This window comes from Sus scrofa, chromosome 2, assembly GCF_054392235.1.
Source record: "Sus scrofa isolate SSC_HxYL_T2T_F1_AM1 chromosome 2, Sscrofa_HxYL_maternal_Yorkshire_Landrace_v2.0, whole genome shotgun sequence".
Taxonomy (NCBI): Eukaryota; Metazoa; Chordata; class Mammalia; order Artiodactyla; family Suidae; genus Sus; species Sus scrofa.
The window spans coordinates 72,078,152-72,101,353 of NC_139384.1; the positions used below are offsets into that span (position 1 = coordinate 72,078,152).

At 37.0% G+C, this 23,202-nt stretch overlaps 1 protein-coding gene and 1 pseudogene across 1 annotated transcript; both read left to right on the top strand.

Moving 5' to 3' along the window:
- The first annotated feature begins 3,999 nt into the window (after positions 1–3,999).
- Positions 4,000–4,948, top strand: LOC110258518 (olfactory receptor 7C2-like; annotated as a pseudogene).
- A 9,855-nt stretch (positions 4,949–14,803) lies between these two features.
- LOC110258519 (olfactory receptor 7A17-like) lies at positions 14,804–15,736 on the top strand. Its single transcript, XM_021081769.1, has one exon. The coding sequence runs from the start codon at positions 14,804–14,806 to the stop codon at positions 15,734–15,736; it is 933 nt and encodes a 310-aa protein (XP_020937428.1).
- Positions 15,737–23,202: the final 7,466 nt, after the last annotated feature.

Sequence of the window (23,202 nt, forward strand, 5' to 3'; positions counted from 1 at the left end):
TCAATCACTTCATGCCTAGAAGTTTCTGTAGATTGCACTTTCATAAGTATGAAAAGTGTCACTGGGGAGTTGGATGTGTCCCAGATCCCTCTGATGACAACTCCAAGTCCAGGTGTTTGGAACTCACAAGGTCATCATATCTTTGATAGTTAAAGAAATTCCATCTGCAATGTTGATGAAATACTCATGGAAGAGGACAGTGGAGATGATATCCATGGAGAAAAGAACATCATGATTAAGAGGCCTGGGCAGGAGATGCACATATCTTACATCCAAGATGTTCCTGTGGGTACAAAACAAGCAGAAAGTGATTTTGTTTCTATTTTGGCTCCCTCACTCATGGCAACCAAATTGCTGAGACTAGAGAAACAGTGGAATAATTAATTTAATGAGCATTTGTGAGACTTCAACCTTTGAAAACACAGAGACTAGTGTAACAATGGATCAATTAATTTAATGAACATCTACAGAACTTCAACCTTTGAAGCTGCAGAAATGGTGAATATGACCCTTACTCCTCTAGTCGACAGCTGCACTATTCCAGGAAGAAAGGAGTTTCAACTCTGTCATTTCAGGAAACCAATGCCTGGTGCCACCTACCTGCCCTTCCTTGGAGTTGAGTTGAACATCTATCCCCCAGGGAACTAAATTAGGCTCAGTGATAACATTACAGTACTGCTTCAGGAAACAGGTATGAAGGCAGGCAGAACTCTCAGAGTATTAATTTTAATGGCACAGATGGAGATAAGGTGCACTGGGAATTTGGAGTTAATAGATTCAATCAATTGCCTTTGGAATGGATAAACAATGAGATCCTCCTGTATAATACTGAGAACTATATCTAGTCACTTATCATGAAGCATCATGGAGGACAAGGTGAGAAAAAGAATGCATATATATGTGTGTGTGTGTGTGTTTGTGTGTGTGTGACTAGGTCACTTTGCAAGACAGTAGAAGAGTGACAGAACACTGTAACCAACTAAAATGGAAAAATAAAAATCATTAAAAAAAAAGATTTTTGGTCACTGCCAGTGGTGATGGGTGAAGTCAGTCAAGGGGGTTCAAAGGTACAAATTTCCACCCATAAAAATGAATGAGTTATGGGTGCAGCATGTTGGCTATATTTAATAATACCTGAGAATGTATATGGAAGTTGCTAGGAGACTAGATTTAAAAGTCTTTAGAAGAATAACTGATGTAATTATGTACATAAGTGGATGTTGACTTCACTTATTTTCATAACTTTGCAATATATACAAAGAGCAAATCATGGCACACACCTGAAACTAATATAATGTTATATATCAATTGTACCTAATTTTAAAATAGTGATAACCTACATATTAAACATAGCACCAGTGCTTGAAAGTGAGAATCACAATGTTTTAGCTATTTAGTAAATTTATCACAATTTACTGTGTATTGACATGTTTCCAGTCCCTGTTCCAGGAGATTTCTGTTTTTGCTAGTATTTGAATTGATTGTGATCTGTTTTCTAAGAGATTTAACTGTATTTATGAATGCTACTATTCTTCTCTTTTGCACACACTTTTTTGAGTAATTTTCATTTTTGAATAATTTGAGTTTTACAGAAAAGTTATGAAGATAGTACAGGGAATTCCCATAGTGATAAAAATGTTTTGGAACTAGGTAGAAGTAATGGCTGTAAAAACTGTACAGTACAGGGAAATGTGTGTGATTGGGTCACTTTGTTGTAAAATAGAACTTAAAAACATTGTAAATCAACTATACTTTAATAATAATAATAAAATAAAGAAAAATGGAAAAAAGAAAAAAGTAAACATGATGAACATAATTTATGCCACTGAATCTCACTTTGAGAAGACTACTGTTTTTATACATTCATTTTATATAAACTACTTTTGTAAAGTCATATTCAGTGACAAGAAATTTTCAGTTGAAAATTCATTATCTGCAACCAATCTATCATCTTCAAACAATGGAATTTGGAATATGTATTTCTTTCTCTCTTACTAATACATTGGTTAGAACTTCCAGGATGCTGATAACTAAATATTAAGTGATGGCTGTCTTTCCTTCCTTCTGTAATACTTAAAAAGGTCTTCTAGTATTCCTGCCATTTCTAATGTTTCCACCATGGCACTTTTGGAAGTAAGTTTTTGTGCTTACTTAATTTCTTCCTTAATTATTGCTCTGTAGCCCTCTATGCTGAATCAACCAATAAATCAATATAATAATTTCTTAGAGATTTTCAGGTTTTTAAAATGGAGTTGGAAATATTTTCTTGAAAAGTATTTTCATATATATAATACATATTCATTTTTCTCTTTCCTAATTTTAGGCATCTGTTCTTTTTCTTCCTTCCTTCCATCCTTCCATCCTTCCTTCTTTTTCTTTCTTTCTTTCTTTCTTTCTTTCTTTCTTTCTTTCTTTCTTTCTTTCTTTCTTTCTTTCTTTCTTTCTTTCTTTCTTTCTTTCTTTCTTTCCTTTTTTTGTCTTTTTGCCTTTTCTAGGGTTGCACCTGTGGCATGTGGAGGTTCCCAGGCTAGGTGCCAAGCCTATGTCAGAGCCACAGAAATGCGGGACCAGAGCTGCATCTGCAGCCTGCACCACAGCTCACAGCAACGCTGGATCCTTAACCCACTGATCAAGGCCAGGCATCAAACCCACAGCCTCATGGTTCCTAGTCAGATTTGTTAACCACTGAGCTGCAATGGGAACTCCATCTTTTTCTTTCTTTTTATTGCTTCTATTAAACATATGATTTTCTCTATTTGACTTCTTTTGCCAAAGAATTGGCTCAGAAATTTATTTCTCAGTTATAAATATTTTTATGCTTTTATTATTTATTTTTATCATGGTACAGTTCATTTATAGTGTTGTGTCACTTTTGCTCTACAGCATAGTGACCCAGCCATACATATACATACATTTTTCTTATACTATTTTCTATCATGATGTATCTCAAGAGATTCCATATAGTTCCCAGTGCTATACAGTAGGGTCTAATTGCTATACCATTTTAAACGTAATACTTTGCATCTACCAACCCCAAACTCTCTGTCCTTCGTTTTCCTTCATTAACTCAGAGTCAGGTCAATTTTCTGTTTTGACTAGTTTTGTTCTGTAGAAGTTTTTATTAACAACATCTTCATATTTTAAAGTGTTTGTTTCTTGAGGGTAGAATGAATGTGTGCCCATTTACACTTTTCGTAAAATATAGTAGAAAAAAATGAATCCAAAAATCTAAATTCATGTTAACACTCAAAGACGATCCCATCCACATTTTGGCATATGTTGTTATAGAATATTTCTCTTGGATTTCTGCAAGTATGTGTCTAATTATAAAAGACAGGTATGCTAATTTAATTTCTCCAGTCCAAAAAGCAGGTCAGTTACCTTCTCATAGCAGATTTTGGGGTTTTATTTTTCTTTCCACATGATGGAATTTTGCATAGCTCTTTTTTTTTTAAGTGACTTAAATGCAGCAGTAAAAGGGGTATAAGTAATGGAAAGATAAGTAATAGAAAATTTTCTGTTATTACCCTTTTCACATTTTCTTTTATGAAGTTTTAATATCTTACACCTTTTTCTAAGTTAATGCATTAATCTTTCTATGAATTACATTTAGGTCTTTATAGATTAAATATATTAATTTTATCAGTGAAATAGATGATTTTTATAGCCACATTTTCTACATGGCACATTTTCATCTTTTATAATTTTCCAAATATTGCCCAATCAATTACCTTTGCTTCCCTTATTTATACCAAATATTTTTTATTCAGAGAGAACCACAGAACCTACAAAAAGATTTTAAAGGTATCAATGGTAACCACAATTTGTTATCAAATAGATAAAACCATTAGTCCAAATGAAGGACTTAAAGGATTCCCTGGGTTTGGATTAAGGATGTTTCTGTCATTCTGGTGAAGTCTTATTTGGAGTGAATGCTGGAGTGTTATTTTTTATTTATTTATTTATTTTTACCTCATTCTAGACAAATGCAACTGCTACATGGAAATAAGAAACCAAACAAGATACTTTCTCCTCCTGGGATTCACAGAGGAGCCAGATATGCAGCTTCTCCTTTTTGGGTTGTTTCTCTTCATGTACCTGATCACATTCACTAGAAAATTGCTCATTATCTTGGCCATTATCTCAGACTCTCACCTCCACATGCCAATGTACTTCTTCCTCTCCAACCTGTCCTTTGCTGACATCTGTTTCACCTCCACTACTATCCCAAAGATGCCTGTGAATATACAGACACAGAGCCAAGTTATCACCTATGCAGGCTGCCTCAGCCAGATAGTTTTTTTCTTTGTGTTTGGCTGCCTGGACAATTTAATTCTGATCATGATGGCCTATGACCACTTTGTAGCCATCTGTCACCCCCTGTACTATACAGTCATCATGAATCCCCAGGTATGTGGGATGCTGGCTCTGGGATCCTGGTTTCTCAGTGTCATGAGTTCCCTTCTTGAGACCTTGACTGTTTTGAGGCTGTCCTTCTGCATGAACATGAATATCCCACACTTATTTTGTGATCTTCCTATAGTTCTAAAGCTCACCTGATCGAATACCCTCATCATTACCATAATGGTTTATTTTGTAGTTGTCCTAGGTTTTTTTTTTCCCCCTCTCCCTGGGATCCTCTTTTCTTATTCTCAGATTTTCTCCTCCATCCTGAGAATTTCATCATCCAGGGTAAATTACAAAGCCATTTCCATCTGTGGGTCTCACCTCTCAGTGCTTTCCTTGTTGTATGGCACAAGCCTTGGAGTCTACCTCAGTTTCATCCTCTAGGACTTGTCTGGTCGCCTTGGTGATGTACACCATGATCACCCCCAAGCTTAACCCCTTCATCTACAGTCTGAGGAATAGGGACATGAAGAAAACTCTGGGGAGACTCTTTGGAAGAGTAGCATCTCTCATTGACAGGGTTGTTACAGAGCTCTCATAAGTAGCAATGCTCAAAACATTTTGTAGGCATTTCCCATGGATCCTGGATTGCTCCAAAATCAGTTTATTTCCTCCTCCTACTGGAATAATTATATGTTATCATGTCTTGATTTTTATCATATTTAAAGACACTGTATTATTTCTCTAGGACTGCTATGACAAAGTACCACAAACTGTGTGGTTTAAACAATAGACAACTCTTTTCTCACAGTTCTAGAGACTAGAATTTGGAAATCAAGGGGTCATCAGGATTGGTTCTCTCTAAGGGCTGTGAAAAAAATCAGATACATATCTAGCTTCTTTTAATTTGCTGGTCATCTCTGGCATTCCTTAGCAAATAGAAGCATCATCCTGATCTCTGAATGAATCTGCATTAGATGTCATCCCTGTGTGTGTGTGTCTCTGTGTGAAACCATTTTATAAGGATGCCTGTCATGTTAATTAAAAGAATAATCTTCTCCACTACCTTTGACTCTTCATGGAGGCTGCCCACATGCAGCTTTTCCACTGACATGGCCATGCCAAACTAGTGCTAAGTTGTGGCATGGAGTGGGTGGGGCCAGAGCATACACTGGGCTTGGGGATGAGTGCACAGTGAGGTTGGCATGGGAATTCCATAACCAATATCTTATTATAATTTTCAATGGAGTGTAATCTATAAAATATTGTCACTATGTTATATACATAAAACTAACATAATAATGTAAATCAAATATGCTTAAATTTTTAAAACAGTTTAAACAAAAAATATGTTGAAATAACTATTTGGTAGTGTCCGAATAAATTATTTTGTATTATTGTTTTTTTAATGTTTTTAAAAATTGTATTACTATGTTTACATTTTGATATCAGAAATAATAATACATGTAATACATTAAATAAAACTGACAAAAGATATAAGAAAAGAAAAATTCAGTGTGTCAAAAAAATGAATAATTGTCTGAATTACATTTACATTCATGGTAAAAATAATCTCTTGAAATCCCAATACCTTAAAATAACAAAAGTTTATTTTTATCACATTAGACACATGTCTCAAGGTGTCCATGGCTCTGTCCCAACTGTATTAGGCTACATGCATATCTCCTTTCTGGAAGCCATGCCCATGGACCAGATCCTATGTGAGAGGTGCCCATTCTCACAATAGAGGGGGACAGTTATAGAAAGGGTGGAATGTCACTTACCTCTTACAGCTTCTCCTTAAGCACTGGGCATGTCAAGTCTTCCCTCATTCTGTAAACCCAAGACTGTCACAGGTCCAAGTAAAACTGAATGGTGGGGACCTGCACGTCTTCCCCTTGAGGCACATTCAAGACTCAAAGCAATGTGTGAGGATGTACACTCCTAAGATAATGAAAATAAGAACAATAAATGTGAAAAATAAAGAAATTCTACCTGAGGTAGGAACAAACATGCTAGCATTTAATATTTCTAATGACATCAAATCTTCCTGAATTTTATGCTATAGATTTGCAGTAAGGAATATAAAAAGAGCTGGAGGAAACTATGATTCACCAAGAAAAAGCAGCTTTACACATATTCTGGGCAGATCATAGAAACATAGTAAAACACTTGAAAGAGTCTGAAAATTCTTCCGAGGCTATGGGCAGCCAGCAAAAAGAGGACAGAGTTTATATCCCTGCATAGTATAAGGCACAGAATGGTGGCCTCTCAAGCAATCTGCTTCCTTCAGGGGGCCCTGGGAAGAAATTAAAATCACAACTCACAATCTCCTGGGATCAGAATAATCCTGAACTCGCTTCCTATTTTGAGAGATTCTCTAGAGTCCTAACAGGCTTTGTAAGTTTAGAACTCGGATATGGTCATAATAAATGCTATGCATCTATCTGTGCCAGGTAATTTCTTATGAGATCTAAAATATTATCTATTTCTCTCACCAACTCCTTAGGTGGAATTTACCCAATTACAGGTAAGGAAACAAAGGTCAAATTTTCTTCCTGTCAAGAGGTAAATAATCAAGAAGCACATGTAAATGTGTGCATGCAGACACTGAATGGCTTAGTCCAACATTAAACCACCTTACATCAGACCTGAGGTGGAAAAGAAAGTTCTTAATGGGAAAGACCTAAAATACATACACCAAACTCTAACACTGGACCACAGCCTTGATATTCATGGTGTGGTTCACAGAACAGGACCTGAAACATCAGCAACATCTGAGAGTTTGTTACAAATGAAGAATCTCTGGGTAACCCTAGCCCTGCCAAATCAGAATCTGCATTTAAACAATATTTCCAAAGGCTTCATGTACATTGATGTTGGGAGAAGTACTTGTTTAGAATAGCGTTTCTCAACCTCACCACAATTCACAGTGTGCTGGATAATTCCCTGTACTGGGGCTGACCTTTGCTTTGTAGGTTGCTGAACTGCATCCCTAACCTTAACTCCCTACAAGCCAGTAGCTTACCTGAAATATGACAATCAAAAATTTCTCCAGATACTACCAAGTGTCCTCTGGAGGAAAAAAAATCTGATTGAGAACTGCTAGAGCTCAATAACTAGAAATATTTTGTGTTCTAATCAAAGCATTTGCCATACTCAATTCATAACTTTCGGCCAATCACCTAATACTGCCATTTTAGAATGTGGTTCACAATCATACAGTTGACATAAGATGGACTATTAAAAAATGTGTCAATAATTATTAGATTATAATCTCATCTCATGGTATATTAAAGATCCAAATATATATTTTTCTAATAACCAAATATTTTATAAAGACCAAACACCAACTTCTCACTTGTATTAAAAACATGAAATTCCTAACTGATATGTCAAAGGCATTATGAAGCCAAGGATAATTTTACCCAGGGTTTTCTAGCAGAGGAAGACAGTTCTCTCTCTTATGGCAGAAGAAAGAGCAATTTTCTGGTGATATCAAGAGCTGAGTTCCCATCACCAGCCAGTGCTTTTGAGACCCAAGGAAACCACTCAAGTCAGGTTCCTCAGGCTTGGATTTGGAGAAAACATCAACTGTGTGTTCTAAAAATTTCAGCATTAGACCCCTGGAAGCCAAGAGAGGTCAGGGAGTAGCAATAAGAATTGGATACACCTAACTTCTAACCTGGTCTCCTGGGAATAGCAAATCAGCAGGAAAAAAATCCATTCTGTCCAGACAAGTGCCCCTGGGGAAGTGATGTGTTCAAGGGTGGGAGTAACCATGGAAAATGTGTTGTGCAGTTACAGCAAATAGATGGAGATGTAAATATCCCTACTGCTGTGATGTCTGAGCTTATTCAAACTTCAGCTGGAGGGGGCATTTGAATAATTACTTCTAGTTCAGAGATCCATGCTTCAGTATTTACTGTTTTCATATCTGGAGACAGTGTCTCCATCATCAGCAACCCAGGGAGGAATTTGGACTTCCACACAGAGACCTTCCTCTCAGAGTTCCCATCCAGGTGAGTACAGGAGCCCAACAGATACTGCAGGAAAGCAGTCAGTGAAAATGAAACCCTAGAACATTTACTGAGGTCACCTGAAAACACAAACAGCTGGCCTAGTGCAGAGAGATCTACATGTGTGTTTCAGGCACCATTTTTGTGGGACAATTTCACCCCAAACTGCCCTTACCTGCAAGTACTTCCCTTCTTCCAGACTCTCTAGTCAAGTCTCTCTTTATACTTATTTTATTTTATTACATTCTTCAAATCAAAGAATTATGATTTTTAAAGATGTTTTCAATTTACCATTTAATTCTTGTATGAATATACATGTGTTGTATATATGTATGTATTTACAGGGTTGCGTGAGAGTTTACACATTTTGAGGGGTCAAATCCATCAGTTGGTCATATTTTGTCCTCTTCTAATTGCTTCACAAACATAGAAAATTATTCTGCATCCTTAGTAGTAATAAAATGCCCTTTGCCTGATTTGTCATCTTACTTCACATTTTTACTTCCTGCTACATTTTGCCTTTTCTGAGTACATGTGTTTTTTAAATGGCAATCATTTGCTGCCATCTTGTGGAACACATAGTTTTTCATTCAACTTGGTATTGCTCATGTGTTTTTCATAAGTATGTTTGAATCTGTTTTTGTTTGCATAGGCAGAAGTTATAATTTTAGATATTGCTTCCTGAACTAATTTTTAAAAATCATATGTCCTATTTTTTTTTAGGTTTTTGTCCATTTCATTTATATTTAAAACTGGTTCTAATGTGATTATTGTTATTTTACATTTTTTTCTTTTAATAGTTCATTTACTCTTTTATTCACAAAATGTAAATAAAGTTGTTTTGAACTCACTACATTTAATCTGGCTTGTACTTCCCCTGCTATTCTTTTTATTTTATAAATCCCATTTTCAATTTTTTTTTTCTATGTAAATACACATCTTTATGAAACCATGAGACTGAAACAAACAGGTGAGATCCCTGCCCATTTGAATCTAACATTTTAATGGAGAAAGAAGATTAAGATAAGTGCATATATGACAAAATATCCACAGTTATAAATTCAATGAAGGAAGATACAAGTTTTGTGGCATGTGTAGGATTTTAGAGTCTACTGGGAGGCCATTGCTTATGGGATAGGAATCAAAAACAGAAGTATAGTGTGGCCAATGCATTTAACCCAACCCAACCAAACCAAACCAAAACAAAAACCCCATAGACAAAAAAATAGCAAGGAAAAATGCCACAGAAGAAAAGTGATAAAAGGGCCGAACTTGTTACTGGAATCTGGATTCTTATTCACAGAGCCCAAGAATGAACTTTGTGAACATACACAGGCATCAAGCAAACAATAAGTCTTTATTATAGGAAAGTAAATAGCTCCCAGCACAGACACTGGGAGGGGGAGGAAGAGTCTCCCTCTCTATCGTTCAACAGAGGTTTTATTTCTTAAGGTTTGGGGTACAAACATGGGGTCCTGCTATCATTTCTTCTCCCTCTTGGCCTTGCCCAACACCTATATCAGGCCTTGTCCAATAGGAACTTCATAGTTGGGGTATGCTCCATAAGTTATATGGTCCTTTTGATCTTCTTTCCCCTAGACTTAGAGTCACCACTCTTTACATTCTTTTGCTAACCATCAAATGTATAGGTCAGTGGTAATTCCCACCTTCATGTAAAATAAATGTATTTTCAATAGTTTATCTTCAAGCAAGACCTATTTGACTTGATTAGTTTTTACAAATCTGAAACCAAGGACATTAATTAGGGAATATAATGAAGCCCATGTTCCTACACTAACTACCTGAATTATTATTCTGCCTCAACCACACCCACCAGTGGACCACCTAAAATCAAATATGGTCAAGTATATAGGAATAAATATGAAACAAAAATTCAGTCAGGGGTCCAATGTGGACAGTGTAATGAGGCAAGGGCAGGAATGAAAGTGCAGTTGGCCTGTGGTCCCTTGAGTCTAACATCACTTTAACCTGACTCTTTTGTTTAGATTGCTTCTCCATCAGCAGGAAATACCCATTTTAAAAAACTATTCTTGAGCTTACCACAATGAATAAGAATTTTTTTTGCCTGTGTCCCAGGCAATACATGTCTTTTACATGTGATAGAACATGGGTGCACTGGCAAGCAAAAAATACACACATATGCATGTGCACATACACAAACACACACAAAGATAAACAAATAGAACCAAAAAGCACTTACTATGCATGATGCACTCTGATATTTTCATTTGTGCTTTATTTATTCTATTCTATTTTATTTTTACAAACTGAATTCCCTGATCCTCTAATAGGTCTTGATTACAGAATATGGAAAAAATTCCTTCAGCCTGTCTTCCATGTTAGAATTTCCCTGCTTCATTTTTTTTCTCTCATCATGAGTAATTTCTGTGAGAACACATTCTTTCATCCCTTCATGCAATATGTATTTATGTTGATACTGTTTCAACTAAACTAAATCTGAGGGGGTTGGAGAGTGTGTATAATATTGATACATGTCTCAAAAGCACTCACAGTCTAGCAGAGAATAAAAGAAATCAAATTAAATTAAAATTACACAGTGATAGCACTATATCTAAATTATTGTAAAAGAAAATATTCTTTTTCTGTGGGAATGTCAAGAGGAAGGTTCATGAAGGAGATAATATAAGCAGTCTGAAAAATAAGATGGGGTTTTGAAGGTAGAGAAGGGTAAAAATTCCAAATAGACCAGTGGTTGATTGTCCAAGCAGAGTGAAGCAGGTGTGTGTACACTCTGAGTCTTGTGGCTGAGGCATCAAATGAAGCTAAAACTCAAGGTCAATATTTTTGAGATTGCTGTGGACAAGGGCAGCATAAGGGTAAGGTTTGTGGTTCAATCAGGTAAAATCAAGTCTGGGTGTGGAATTTGGAGCTTGTTCACCAGTGGGGAGATCATTAAGTCAGGGATTGGACGACCTGCTTTATACTATATAAATATTTCTCTGGGTCGATATGAATATTGGCAAGAGTGGTGCCAGGTAACATAGATGTGAAAGAAGACAAGAAACTAAAATAAAGCTGTGGAACTGGGGACCAAGAGATAGGAGAGCAGTAGAGACATTTGAGAGGAAGGAGGAAAAACATCAGTCAAAACTCATTGCAAGTGGTAACTATTTACTAACAGGAAGGAACTATGCTAAGCTTTTTACATTTAATGACTACATTGCCCACTTTAGGAGGATGAATAGAGCTACCCCACCTATTTGGGTGAGGATATTAACATTTTGAAATGTCCCATTTGTTCTCCCAATTCAAACAGCAAGTATGTGCTGGTCCCAAATTCAAAACCAGACTTTCAGACTACCAAAGTTTTGTATCTGATATCTAAACAATGTATCTTTTATCAAATTAATGGTATATCTCCCATTTTATTGTATTTTGTGTATTTCCCTTTTGTGGATTTTTGATTTATTTTCCTTGCCCATGTTCCTAGTGGGAAGTTCAGTTAGCTTGATAATATGTAAATATGTAAATATGATAATGTAAATATGTCCTTCCTGTCTCTTTTTGGATATAGTGCTTTTTGTTGCTTTACTACTCTGGGCAACATGGGGATATAACTAGGTTTGAAAAATTGCCAGAATGTAGGAAGATTTAGCCTCATCACAAATTCTAGGGATCAGCTGAGCTTATGAGTTCATTTTTTATTCCCAAATAGTCTTTTTTCCTCTTGTTGCCAGAACTCGGCCTCTGCTCACTGGGGAAGAATTGAAATGCAGAGACAGTTTTGGGTGAAGGAGAAAACAGCTTTATTGCTTTGCCAAGCCAAGGGGGGACACAGCAAGCTAATGACTTAAAGACTGTGCCCCCCTCAGGAGGATTGGTAGGTGGTTTTATAGTTTGGGGAGTGAAAAATAGGGCCTCAGATAAGGATCAGGTTAGAGGCAATCTTCCATTGTTTTCAAAGCTGGCATTCAGTGATCTGAAGGTCATCTCTCCAGAATGAAGAAGGCTTCCTTAACATCTTCCAATTATTGGGGGTTTTAGTTCTGCAGAAGAACCCAAAGATACTATTTCCTATATTCCTTGGGGAAGGACCAGGAACACTGCCCCTAGGCTGCACTATTGTCTCTTGCCTGCTCCTTCCTTGTCTCTGCATCCACTCCCTTTTCTGATTAGCAACTGTTTGAACCTGCCCTTTGGAATTTAGGGAAGGTCAAGGAGGCTGAGTTTTATTGCCTAAAACCAAGAAATGGGGGACACAGAAAGGCTTGTGTGCACAGGGGTGCCACAGGGCCCTGCTCGGTTTCACTCTCAGATTTTAATTGATACTAATTTTTCTTTTAATACTGGACACAGAATGGTCATATTAAGATAGAGCCACACATTTACATGTCCATAGGAGACTTAACAGCTGGAGTTTAGGTACTGTTTCTACATTTTTTATGGGAATGATAATCTAATGGTAAAGCTGTCTTGTATCTGTGTTTTCATAATTATTGTGAATGAGTGAGAAGAGTCTGGTAGTAGCATTGCTCCAGGAGGCCATAGCGTGTGTGTGTGTGTGTGTGTGTGTGTCTGTGTGTGTCTGTGTGTGTCTGTGTCTGTTTGTCTGTCTGTCTGTGTGTGTGTGTCTGTGTATTGTGAGAAATGAGAAGTTCTCAAGGCAAGGAAGAGGAAACTGAGACCATATTCTCCAATATGAGACCCTTAAAATACATGTGCCAGAATATTAATCAACAAATAATGAAGGGACCCATTTCTATTCACAGGACTTATTTTTTAAAATTTATTTTAAAAATATTTTTTCTTAGAGCATAGTTGATTAACAGTTTGTGTTAATTTCTTCTTCTTCTTTTTTTTTTTTTTTTTTTGTCTTTTTGTTTGCCATTTCTTGGGCCACTCCCATGGCATATGGAGGTTCCCAGGCTAGGGGTGGAATTGGAGCTGTAGCTGCCAGCCTACACCAGAGACACAGCAACATGGGATCTGAGCTGCATATGCAACCTACACCACAGCTCATGGCAATGCCAGATCCTTAACCCACTGAGCAAGGCCAGGGATAGAACCTGCAACCTCATGGTTCCTAGTCGGATTCATTAACCACTGAACCACGACAGGAACTCCTCGTGTTAATTTCTTCTGTATAGCATAGTGACCCAGTCATTTATACACACACACACACACACACACACACACACACTCCCTTTCTTATAGTATCTTCCATCATGGTCTATCCTAAGACCCTGGATATAGTTCCCTGGGATAGACTGTAGGATCTAATTGTTACAGCATTTCTTGGAGACAAAATTGATAAACTTTATCAGACATGGGAACTAGGGACTTCTGTGACTTGAAGTTTCAGCTTTGGCAAAGAGGCCACCTCATTTCTCCAAATTCTCTGACACCAGCTATCATCATTCTCCCTCTTGTACTTTCCCCTGGACACAGTGGCTTACTTTCCAGCCTCAATTTTCTGAAATGCGTGCCTTTTCAGAATATTTTTCCTGGTGTTCTTTCTACCCAGCATGTACTTCCCCCAGATAGACTCATGTCTTCTGTTCTCTCTTCCATGCAGTCTGTATTCAAATGTTTTTCAGTCTACCAAATCATGCATTTAAAAAGACTAGACCTGGAGTTACCATCATGGCACAGTGGAAACAAATTCTACTAGGAACAATGAGGTTGCAGGTTCAATCCCTGGCCTTGCTCAGTGGGTTAAGAATCAGGGATTGTCATGGGCTGTGGTGTATGTTACAGACATGGCTCAGATCTGGTGCTGCTATGGCTGTAGCATAGGCTGGCAGCTGTAGCTCTGATTCTATCCCTAGCCTGGGAAACTCCAAACCTCCATGTGCCATGGGTGTGGCCCTAAAAAGAAAAAAAAAAATTAGATCTGCTAACTCTGTGCTTCATTCCATGTTTTTCTCATAGCATCATTGCCATCTAATAATTTGTGTGTTATTTTACTTGCTGATATTCTTTCTGCATCATTGAAATATATAGACTATTGTCTATTAGCACTCTCTACTCTTTGTCAAGAAGTTGCTCATTCCTCAATTTGATTCCCAAATGCATGACAAAATTCCTTATTAAAAGTGTAGAATGCATGACAATGCACGGGAAAATCTGAATGTGGGATAGACATTCCTATTCAGAGATGTTTCAGGGGCTCACTTGAAAGGGAAATTTCCATAAAAAATTTTTGAAGTATTGGAATGCAAAATAAAAATTGTAGATTTTCAGCCATTTTGCAATGCTATTTGTTTGGCCAACCCCACAGCATGTTGTAGTTCCTGGACAAGGGACCAAACCTGCACCACAGCAGAGACCTGGGCTGCTGCAGTGAAAATGCCATATCCTTAAGCTACTGAACCATAGGGGAACTACATGCAATGCCAATTTTTAAGAAACTGGTCATGTTATTTTTTCTGTTTCCTGGTAGTTACCTCTACCACATGAAGCCAGAGAATGATACACAAATTTCAGAATTTTATCTTCTGGGATTATCAAAGGAACCAGAATTACAGCCTCTCATATTTGGGCTTTTCCTCTCCATGTACCTGATCACTGTGTTTGGAAACCTGCTCATCATGCTGGCCGTCAGCCTAGACTCCCAACTCCACACACCCATGTACTTCTTCCTCTCCAACTTGTCCTTTGTGGACATCTGTTTCACCTCCACCACTATCCCAAAGATGCTACAAAATATCTGGACACAGAACAAAGTTATCACATATGAAGGTTGCATCATCCAAATGTATTTTTTCATACTCTTTGCAACATTGGACATGCTCCTCCTGACTGTGATGGCCTATGACCGCTTTGTGGCCATCTGCCACCCCCTACACTACACAGTCATCATGAAACCCTTGCTCTGTGGACTGCTGGTTCTGGCATCCTGGATCATGACTGCCCTGAATTCCTTATTACAAAGCATAATGGTGTCGTGGCTCTCCTTTTGTACAGAATTGGAAATCCCCCACTTTTTCTGTGAAATTAATCAGGTGGTACAACTTGCCTGTTCTGACACCTCTCTTAATGACATAGTGATGTATTTTGCAGCTGGAGTGTATGCTGGTGCTTCCCTCACTGGAATTCTTTACTCATATTCTAAGATAGTTTCCTCCATACGAAAAATCTCGTCAGTGCAGGGAAAGTATAAAGCATTTTCCACCTGTGCATCTCACCTCTCAGTTGTCTCCTTATTTTATTGCACAGTCTTAGGTGTATACCTTAGTGTTTCTGCTACCCACAGCTCACACTCAAGTGCAGTTGCCTCGGTGATGTACACTGTGGTCACACCCATGCTGAACCCCTTCATCTACAGTCTGAGGAACAAAGACATAAAGAGGGCTCTGAGAAGAATCACTGGGATGGCAGCTATGTAAGGGCCCATTGTCCTGGGGCTGAAAATATACTCATGACATTAGGGCTCAAAGCCTTAGGGCTAGAATTTGCTGTACTTTAACCAGATTGTTGACATAGAACTTGTTCATTCTCTTTATTTCCTGGAATTCAGATTTTCTTGGATTAAACTCCTCCACACAATTTAAGGAACTCACTTTATTAAGCTTTTGCTCTGCCTGATATAGAGACAGTTTTTCCCTTTGTCCATATTCATATATTCCCAATGTTTTTCCAGACTTGGTTCAGAAATATTTGAAAATGTCCCTAATTTACATTGGACAACTGAAATTTCTTAAAAATAATATGTTACCAAATGACAAACCCCATGACAAGGAGTTTTACCCTAATTTTTCTGCAGGGATGATCATTAAGTGTTTTATTCATATGGAGGGGAAAACTATACTTGACAACTAAGGACACTTATGTAATTTCATTGCAGAGGAAATATGAAGTTCAGATTTTACTTTTGTCCATCACTTCTTTCATTATTACCTTAACTTCTTTTCTTCACAGTGAAGACCGTAACATTATTCCATTTAATTCTCAGCCTGTTGATATTAATGCTGTTGTTTAGGAATGTCTGACACACTCACCTGTCCTGTGTTATTTGTGACAAGATCTCATAGGCATTTTCTTGACCAAGTCTCTGCTGTGGCTGGATTGGCCCTGTGGTTCTTATTAGGAATGCATTATGCATCTCAGCAATATTTATTGGTAAACATTAAATGAATAAATTCACAAGTCCTAGAGGATACACCAAATGTAGGGCCATGCAGGTAGGTCTCTGATAGAAAGAGATGGAGAGAAAAAGAGAGCAGCAACTAGGAGCTCTGGCTATATTTTGCTGTGCAGGTTGGTGGCTAGGATTCTGCTGGTTCACTCTAAATAAGAAACATCATCACAAGGAGTTTTACCCTAATTTTTCTGAATGATCATTACCTATTTTACTCCTATGGGGAGAGGGGACTATACTTGAAAACTAAGGCCATCTATGGAGTTTCATTGCTGAGGAAATACAAAATTCAGATGTTACTTTCATCCATCACTTCTTTCATTATTACATTTACCTCTGTTCTTCACAGTGAAGACAGTAGCATTGCTCCATTTAATTCTCAGGCTGTTGATACTAATGCTGTTGGCTAGGAAAGTCTGACACACTCACCTGGGCCAATGTTACTTTTGACAAGATCTCACAGATATTTTCTTGACCAAGTCTATGCTTGGCTGAATTGGTCCTGTGCTTCTTCTTAGGAATGCATGATGCATCTCATCAGTAATTATTGGTAAATGTCAAAAACATAAATTCACAAGTCCTAGAGGATACACCACATGCCCAAGGGCCATACAGGTATGTCTCTGCTAGAGAGAGAGAGAGAGAGATGGATAGAGAAAAATAGAGGACCAGCTAGGGGCCCTGCCTTTATTGTGTTGGGCAGGTGAGGTGGCTAGGATACTTCCAGTTTACTCCCCCCTGCCTTTTTTTATCTTTTTAGGGCTGCATCCATGGCATATGGAATTTCCAAGGCTAGGGGTTGAATCAGAGCTATAGCTTCCAGCCTATGCCATAGCCACAGCAATGCCAGATCCAAGCCAAGTCTGTGACCTACACTGCAGCTCATGGCAATGCCAGATCCTTAACCCACTGAGCAATTCTTGGATTGAACACACATCCTCATGGATATTACTTGGGTTCATCACCACTGAACAACAATAGGAACACCTAGTTCACTCTTTATTCATGAATTTAAAACACTATATCCCATCTCTTGGCTTAGAACATTGTGGGAGAAAGTATGAAAAAAAAAAAGGGAAAAAAAGTATATATATGCATGAATGGGTCACTTTGCTGTACAGCAGAAATTGAAGTAACATTTTATATCAAGTATACTTTAATACAAACAATTAAAAAACAAAACATTAGCATGGAACTAGGTTATGGTAAGGGGAGAGTAGGTTCATACATGTGGCCATGTATCTATGTACTCAAGGCTTTCTGAAAGAAGAACTTCATGGGTGGGAGTGACCTTGGTGTTTATATAGTATCTGTGTGATACAACTGATAATTTGGTTATTTGACAAGGTTATGTTTAAAATGGATGCTTCAGAAACCAAAAGCAAATTTCAGGCACTTAATATTACAATCAAAATGCTTAATGCCAGATACTTACACTGCAAACATGTTACTGTGTTTTCGAACCATTCTTCTCGTTTTATTGGTTTTATGTGACTATTCCCCTATGTGTCCAGAATGCCTTCCATAGTCACTGGAACAACCTAATTATCACACATGTGTCTCTCAGTGAAGTCTACATGGAAAGGCAAATTTGGAATAAGTTGACCTAATATGATCTTAGTGTCAGAAAAGACCACAAATATGAAGAAGCAAAATGTAGAATCTCATATTTTGTTACTATGCAAGATATTTAGTTTTCATGCTATACACATATTTATTAAAGTATGGGAGATCAGTGCCCACAAGTGGGGGTTTTATTCATTGAGGTGAAGACTATTTACTCTATTTTGTATTTTACTGAGTTATCTTCCTGTTTCTGCTTGAAAACTTCTAATGCTCCCTACTAATATGACTCTTTCTACTGCTCTCCAAAAAATCTCCCCTTTCCTAATATATATAATAAATTCAAAGTGGTGGTGAATGAACAATGTCAATTTGTCAGTGTCACTTCTCCTACATGTTCAGGAATCACTTCATTCTTGGTGATCAGAGGATGATTGACCAACAGAGCCTGACATCCTGCCAGGCATGTGATGCAGGGTCACCAGTTCTTTTGCACAAACATGCATGTCCATCCACTTCTCCCACCTAGAAGGGAACCTCCAGGGAGTCACTTGTTACAATAGTTATCTGAACTAAACTTGAATAACAAAATGATCATGAATGTTCTCTTCAAATATCAGAACAAATGACCAAAATGAAGAGGTGCAGATTGTTATCATTGCTCTCAGTTCCGTTCATTTTGGTTATTTTATCAGCTATTGCTGCATAACCATTCATTTTATGGCAAATTGGAGTCCATAGTACACTTACTCTCAAATGAAATTATATCCTGGTGAGCTGTACTGATTTCTATTGTCCTCCTCATGAGTGTGTAGTCAGCTGTCGGTCTCTATGTTGTGTGTCTTCTCCATGATGTTGGGTAAGGCTGTAGTAGTTTTCTGTCTTAAATAAATTTATGGTCATTTCTATAACTAGGTATATCTTCCACTTGCAGAAGAAATGAGTTTATTATATGAATGACTTAAATTTAATTTCTCTGTTCCTACATCTCTAAATAACACTTGGCTTTCTCCCCAGAAAGCCATTTACAAGATATTTCCTCTGCCTAAGTTAAGTGAGAATCAGTTACTTATGCTCTAGCTTCTACCCTTCAGCTATACACCATTAGGTTTTTTTCCCATTTAATTGTTTGAGTATAATTACACACAATAAACTCTATATTTAAAGTGTACAATTTGATACAATAATGGAGCTATAGAAAAACTAAAATAGTACAGTACATAATTCAATTTGTTTAGAATTTGACACTGCACATAACTTTAAATGCTTTGTATATAACTGAAAATTTTAAGTTTTCTTAGGCTTAATTTCCTTATTTCTGAAGGTAATGTGGGGTTAACCAGAACTTCATGGGGATGCTGTGAGACATAAATGAAATGCATGGAAATTCATTTCTCAGGCAAAACTAAAAATTTTGTTTATGTTTAAGTCAAAAGAAAACAGTTTGTGTATATTTATGTGTGTATTTATGTACATTTTTCTTTCAAATAAGCACAGTCATAAACATATATGTACACACAGAGATATCTTTTATGTTGAAAGGAAACTTAAGATATATTTGGAGGCAATAGAAAATAAAAATAAACAATATTTCATTTAACATGAGATAAATGAATATATAAATACAGACACAAAAATGTAACATACATTTAATACATTTAACATGAAATAAATGAATATAGAAATATAGACACAAAAATGTAAAATACATTAAATACATTTAATATGAAATAAATGAATATAGAAATATAGACACAAAAATGTAAAATACATTTAAATGTAAATACATTAAAATAAATAGAAAATAAAAATAAATTTCATTGAATATGAAATAAATGAATATAGAAATATAGACACAAAAATGTAAAATACATTAAATGTAAAATACATTAAATGTAAAATACCTCAATTTTGATCATGAATTACTTTTCCTTCCTAATGACACAGAAATATCATAGTCAGGTGACACATTTATGCAAAGAGGAAATTACCGTATCAGCTAATGGGGTGGAATATCTTCAAATTGAAGTCTTTTTTTCCTATTTAATGTGGGTTTTCAACATAAAATGCTCTTAAGGTCTGCTAATGAATGAATTGAGAGGTTTAAACTCAAGTTTTGCAAACAAATTTCATTGAATAAATATCTTACTACATTCCTATGGATATTGTAAAATATTCCCACACAGTATTTGCTTACAAAAAGCAAATATATGCTCTTCCATTTCCAGAAGCTTGAAATAAATAACTCTCATCAAGCTGATATCAAATATTGGGGTAACAGCTCACGACAGTGTCATAGGAAGATCCTAAACTCACTTTGACCATGGACACACTAAATCTACCATTACATAGGGATCAATTTCCTCTGAAAAAGACCTGAAACCTAGCTAAATATCTCCTCCACAACAAAGGGATGACAGAACCACAGAAGATGGTAGGAGAGGCAGAAAAATGGTCTTTCCAAAAAAACTATCCCTGGCATTGGTGATCCACTAGTGGGCAGGATCTCACATTTACAGAGATTTATTCTAAGTGACAAAAGGTCTGCACTTTATATCAGGCACACAAACCCTTGGGACCTGCAAAAGAGAGACAAGTCACCAAAGTATATGGATTTGAAAATCTATGGGACTTATATCCAGGAGAGCCCAAGTCCATGGGAAGGGGAAAGCCTGCTCTTAGAGAGCTCATGCACAGACTGACTCCCAGGACCCAGCACAAAGCATCAGTTTGTAAAGTGCTGAGACCATACACAAAGGAGATCCATTAGTTAAAGCATCTTCTGGGGGTTCAGGCACATGTTAAGATTTTCTCTGGGAACAGGGACACTGATAGGCACCATTTTGTGCCCTCAATCCACCTTGCCCTATCACTGCCACTGGCAGATGCCATTATTGCACTTCCACTACCTTTCTAGAGCTCACAGGAATGCCACACCCCATGGTTCTCCTTGGCCTTGTGGAGCCTGTAGGCTTTCCTTGAACTTGCATATTTCCGTGAAACACAAAAACTGGAGACCTTGGCCCAAACCCACACTATTTGGGGATACAAAATGGTTAAACATCCTCAAATCAATCAATGTGATACACCAAATTAACACAATGAGGGATAATATCTAAGACTATTTGAATTCATACAGAAGAATCATTTGACAAAATTCAACATTTGTTTAAGATAAGTGGGTATAAAGGAAATGTACTGCCACATAATAAAGGCTATATAGGACAAGGCCAAGGATGACATCATTCTCAATTTTGAAGAAATGAAAGCTTTTTCTCTAAGATTAGGAAAATGACAAGAATTCCACTTCATGCCACTTTCATTCAACATTTTTTTTTGGTCTTTTTTTTCCATTTCTTGGGCTGCTCCCAGGACATATGGAGATTCCCAGGCTAGGGGTCGAATCGGAGCTGTAGCCGCTGGCCTACACCAGAGCCATAGCAACACAGGATCTGACCTGTGTCTGTGACCTACACCACAGCTCACAGCAATGCTGGATCCTTAACCCACTGAGCAAGGCCAGGGATTGAACCTGCAACCTCAGAGTTTCTAGTCAGATTCGTTAACCACTGTGCCATAATGGGAACTCCTCATTCAACATATTGGAAGCTCTAGCCGAAGCAATTAGGCAAGAAAAAGCAATTTAAAAATTCAAAATTAGAAAGGAACATTTTAAAATGTCAGTATTTATAGACAAAATGATACACTGTATTTTTAAAATCCTAAATACTATACCAAGGAGTATTTGAACTAAAAAATTAATTTCATAAAATCTCAAATACAAAATGAATATACAGAAATCTCTTGTGTTTCTAGAATCTATTAATGAATTATCAGAAAGAGAATTTTTTTCTAATCCCACTTATAATTGCATAAAAAACTGAATAACTTGGTATAATTTACCAAAGAGGGGAAAGACCTGCACATTGAAAATTATAAAACATTGATGAAAGATATTGAAGAATGCAGAAATAACTGGAAAGGTACATTGTGTCATGGAAAGAAGGAATTAATATTCCTAAAATGACCTAAATCTATCAACAAATTCAAAGCACTTCCTGTCAGAATCCTAATGCCATGGTTTTACAGAACTAGAAGAAATGATCCTAAAATTTGTATGGAATTACAACATACTTTGATTAGCCAGGGGAATCTTGAGAAAGAAGAGCAAATCTTGTGGCACCATTGTCCTGAATTCAAATTTTACTTCCAGTCAGAATGGCCAACATCAAGTGTCTACAATCAATACATTCTGAAGAGGGTATGAGGAAAAAAGAAAACCTCCTACATTTATTGTGGGAATGTAAATTGGTACAGCCACTATGTAAAATGTTATGGAGGTTCCTTAAAAAGCTAAACATAGATTTACAATCACAGATGAATGGGTTAAGAAGATGTGGTACATGTACACAATGGAATACTACTTGGCCATAAAAAAGAAAAAAAATAATGGCACTCACAGCAATATGGATGCAAGCAGAGATTCTCATACTAAGTAAAGTCAGAAAGAGAGAGGCAAACACCATATGACAACATTAGTATGTGGAAACTAAAATGTGGCACAAGTGAACCTATCTACAAAACAGAAACAGACTCACATAGAGAAAAGACTTGCGGTTGCCAAGTGGGAGGGGAGAGGAAGTGGGATGGATGGAGAATTTGGGGTTGGTAGATGTAAAGTATTTTATGTATGTATGTATGGATGGATGTATTTTGTCTTTTTAGGGCTGTACCCATGGTATATGGAGTTTCCCAAGATAGGTGTCAAATTGGAGCTCTAGGCACCGGCCACTCTACAGTCACAACAACACCAGATCCAAGCTGCATCTGTGACCTACACTATGGCTCATGGCAACTCTAGATCCTTAACCCATTGAGCAAGGCCAGGGACTGAACCTACATCCTCATGGATGCTAGTCAGATTCATTTCCACTGAGCAGCAATGGGAACTCCCAAACTATGGAATTTAGAATGGATAAGCAATGAGGTTGTACTCTATAACACAGGGAATTATATCCAATCTCTTGAGCCAGAACATGATGGAAGATAATATAAGAAGTGGAATATATATATAGAGAGAAAGTGTGCCGGTCATTATGCTGCATAGCAGAAATTGATGTGACACAGTAAATCAACTATACTTTAATAAAA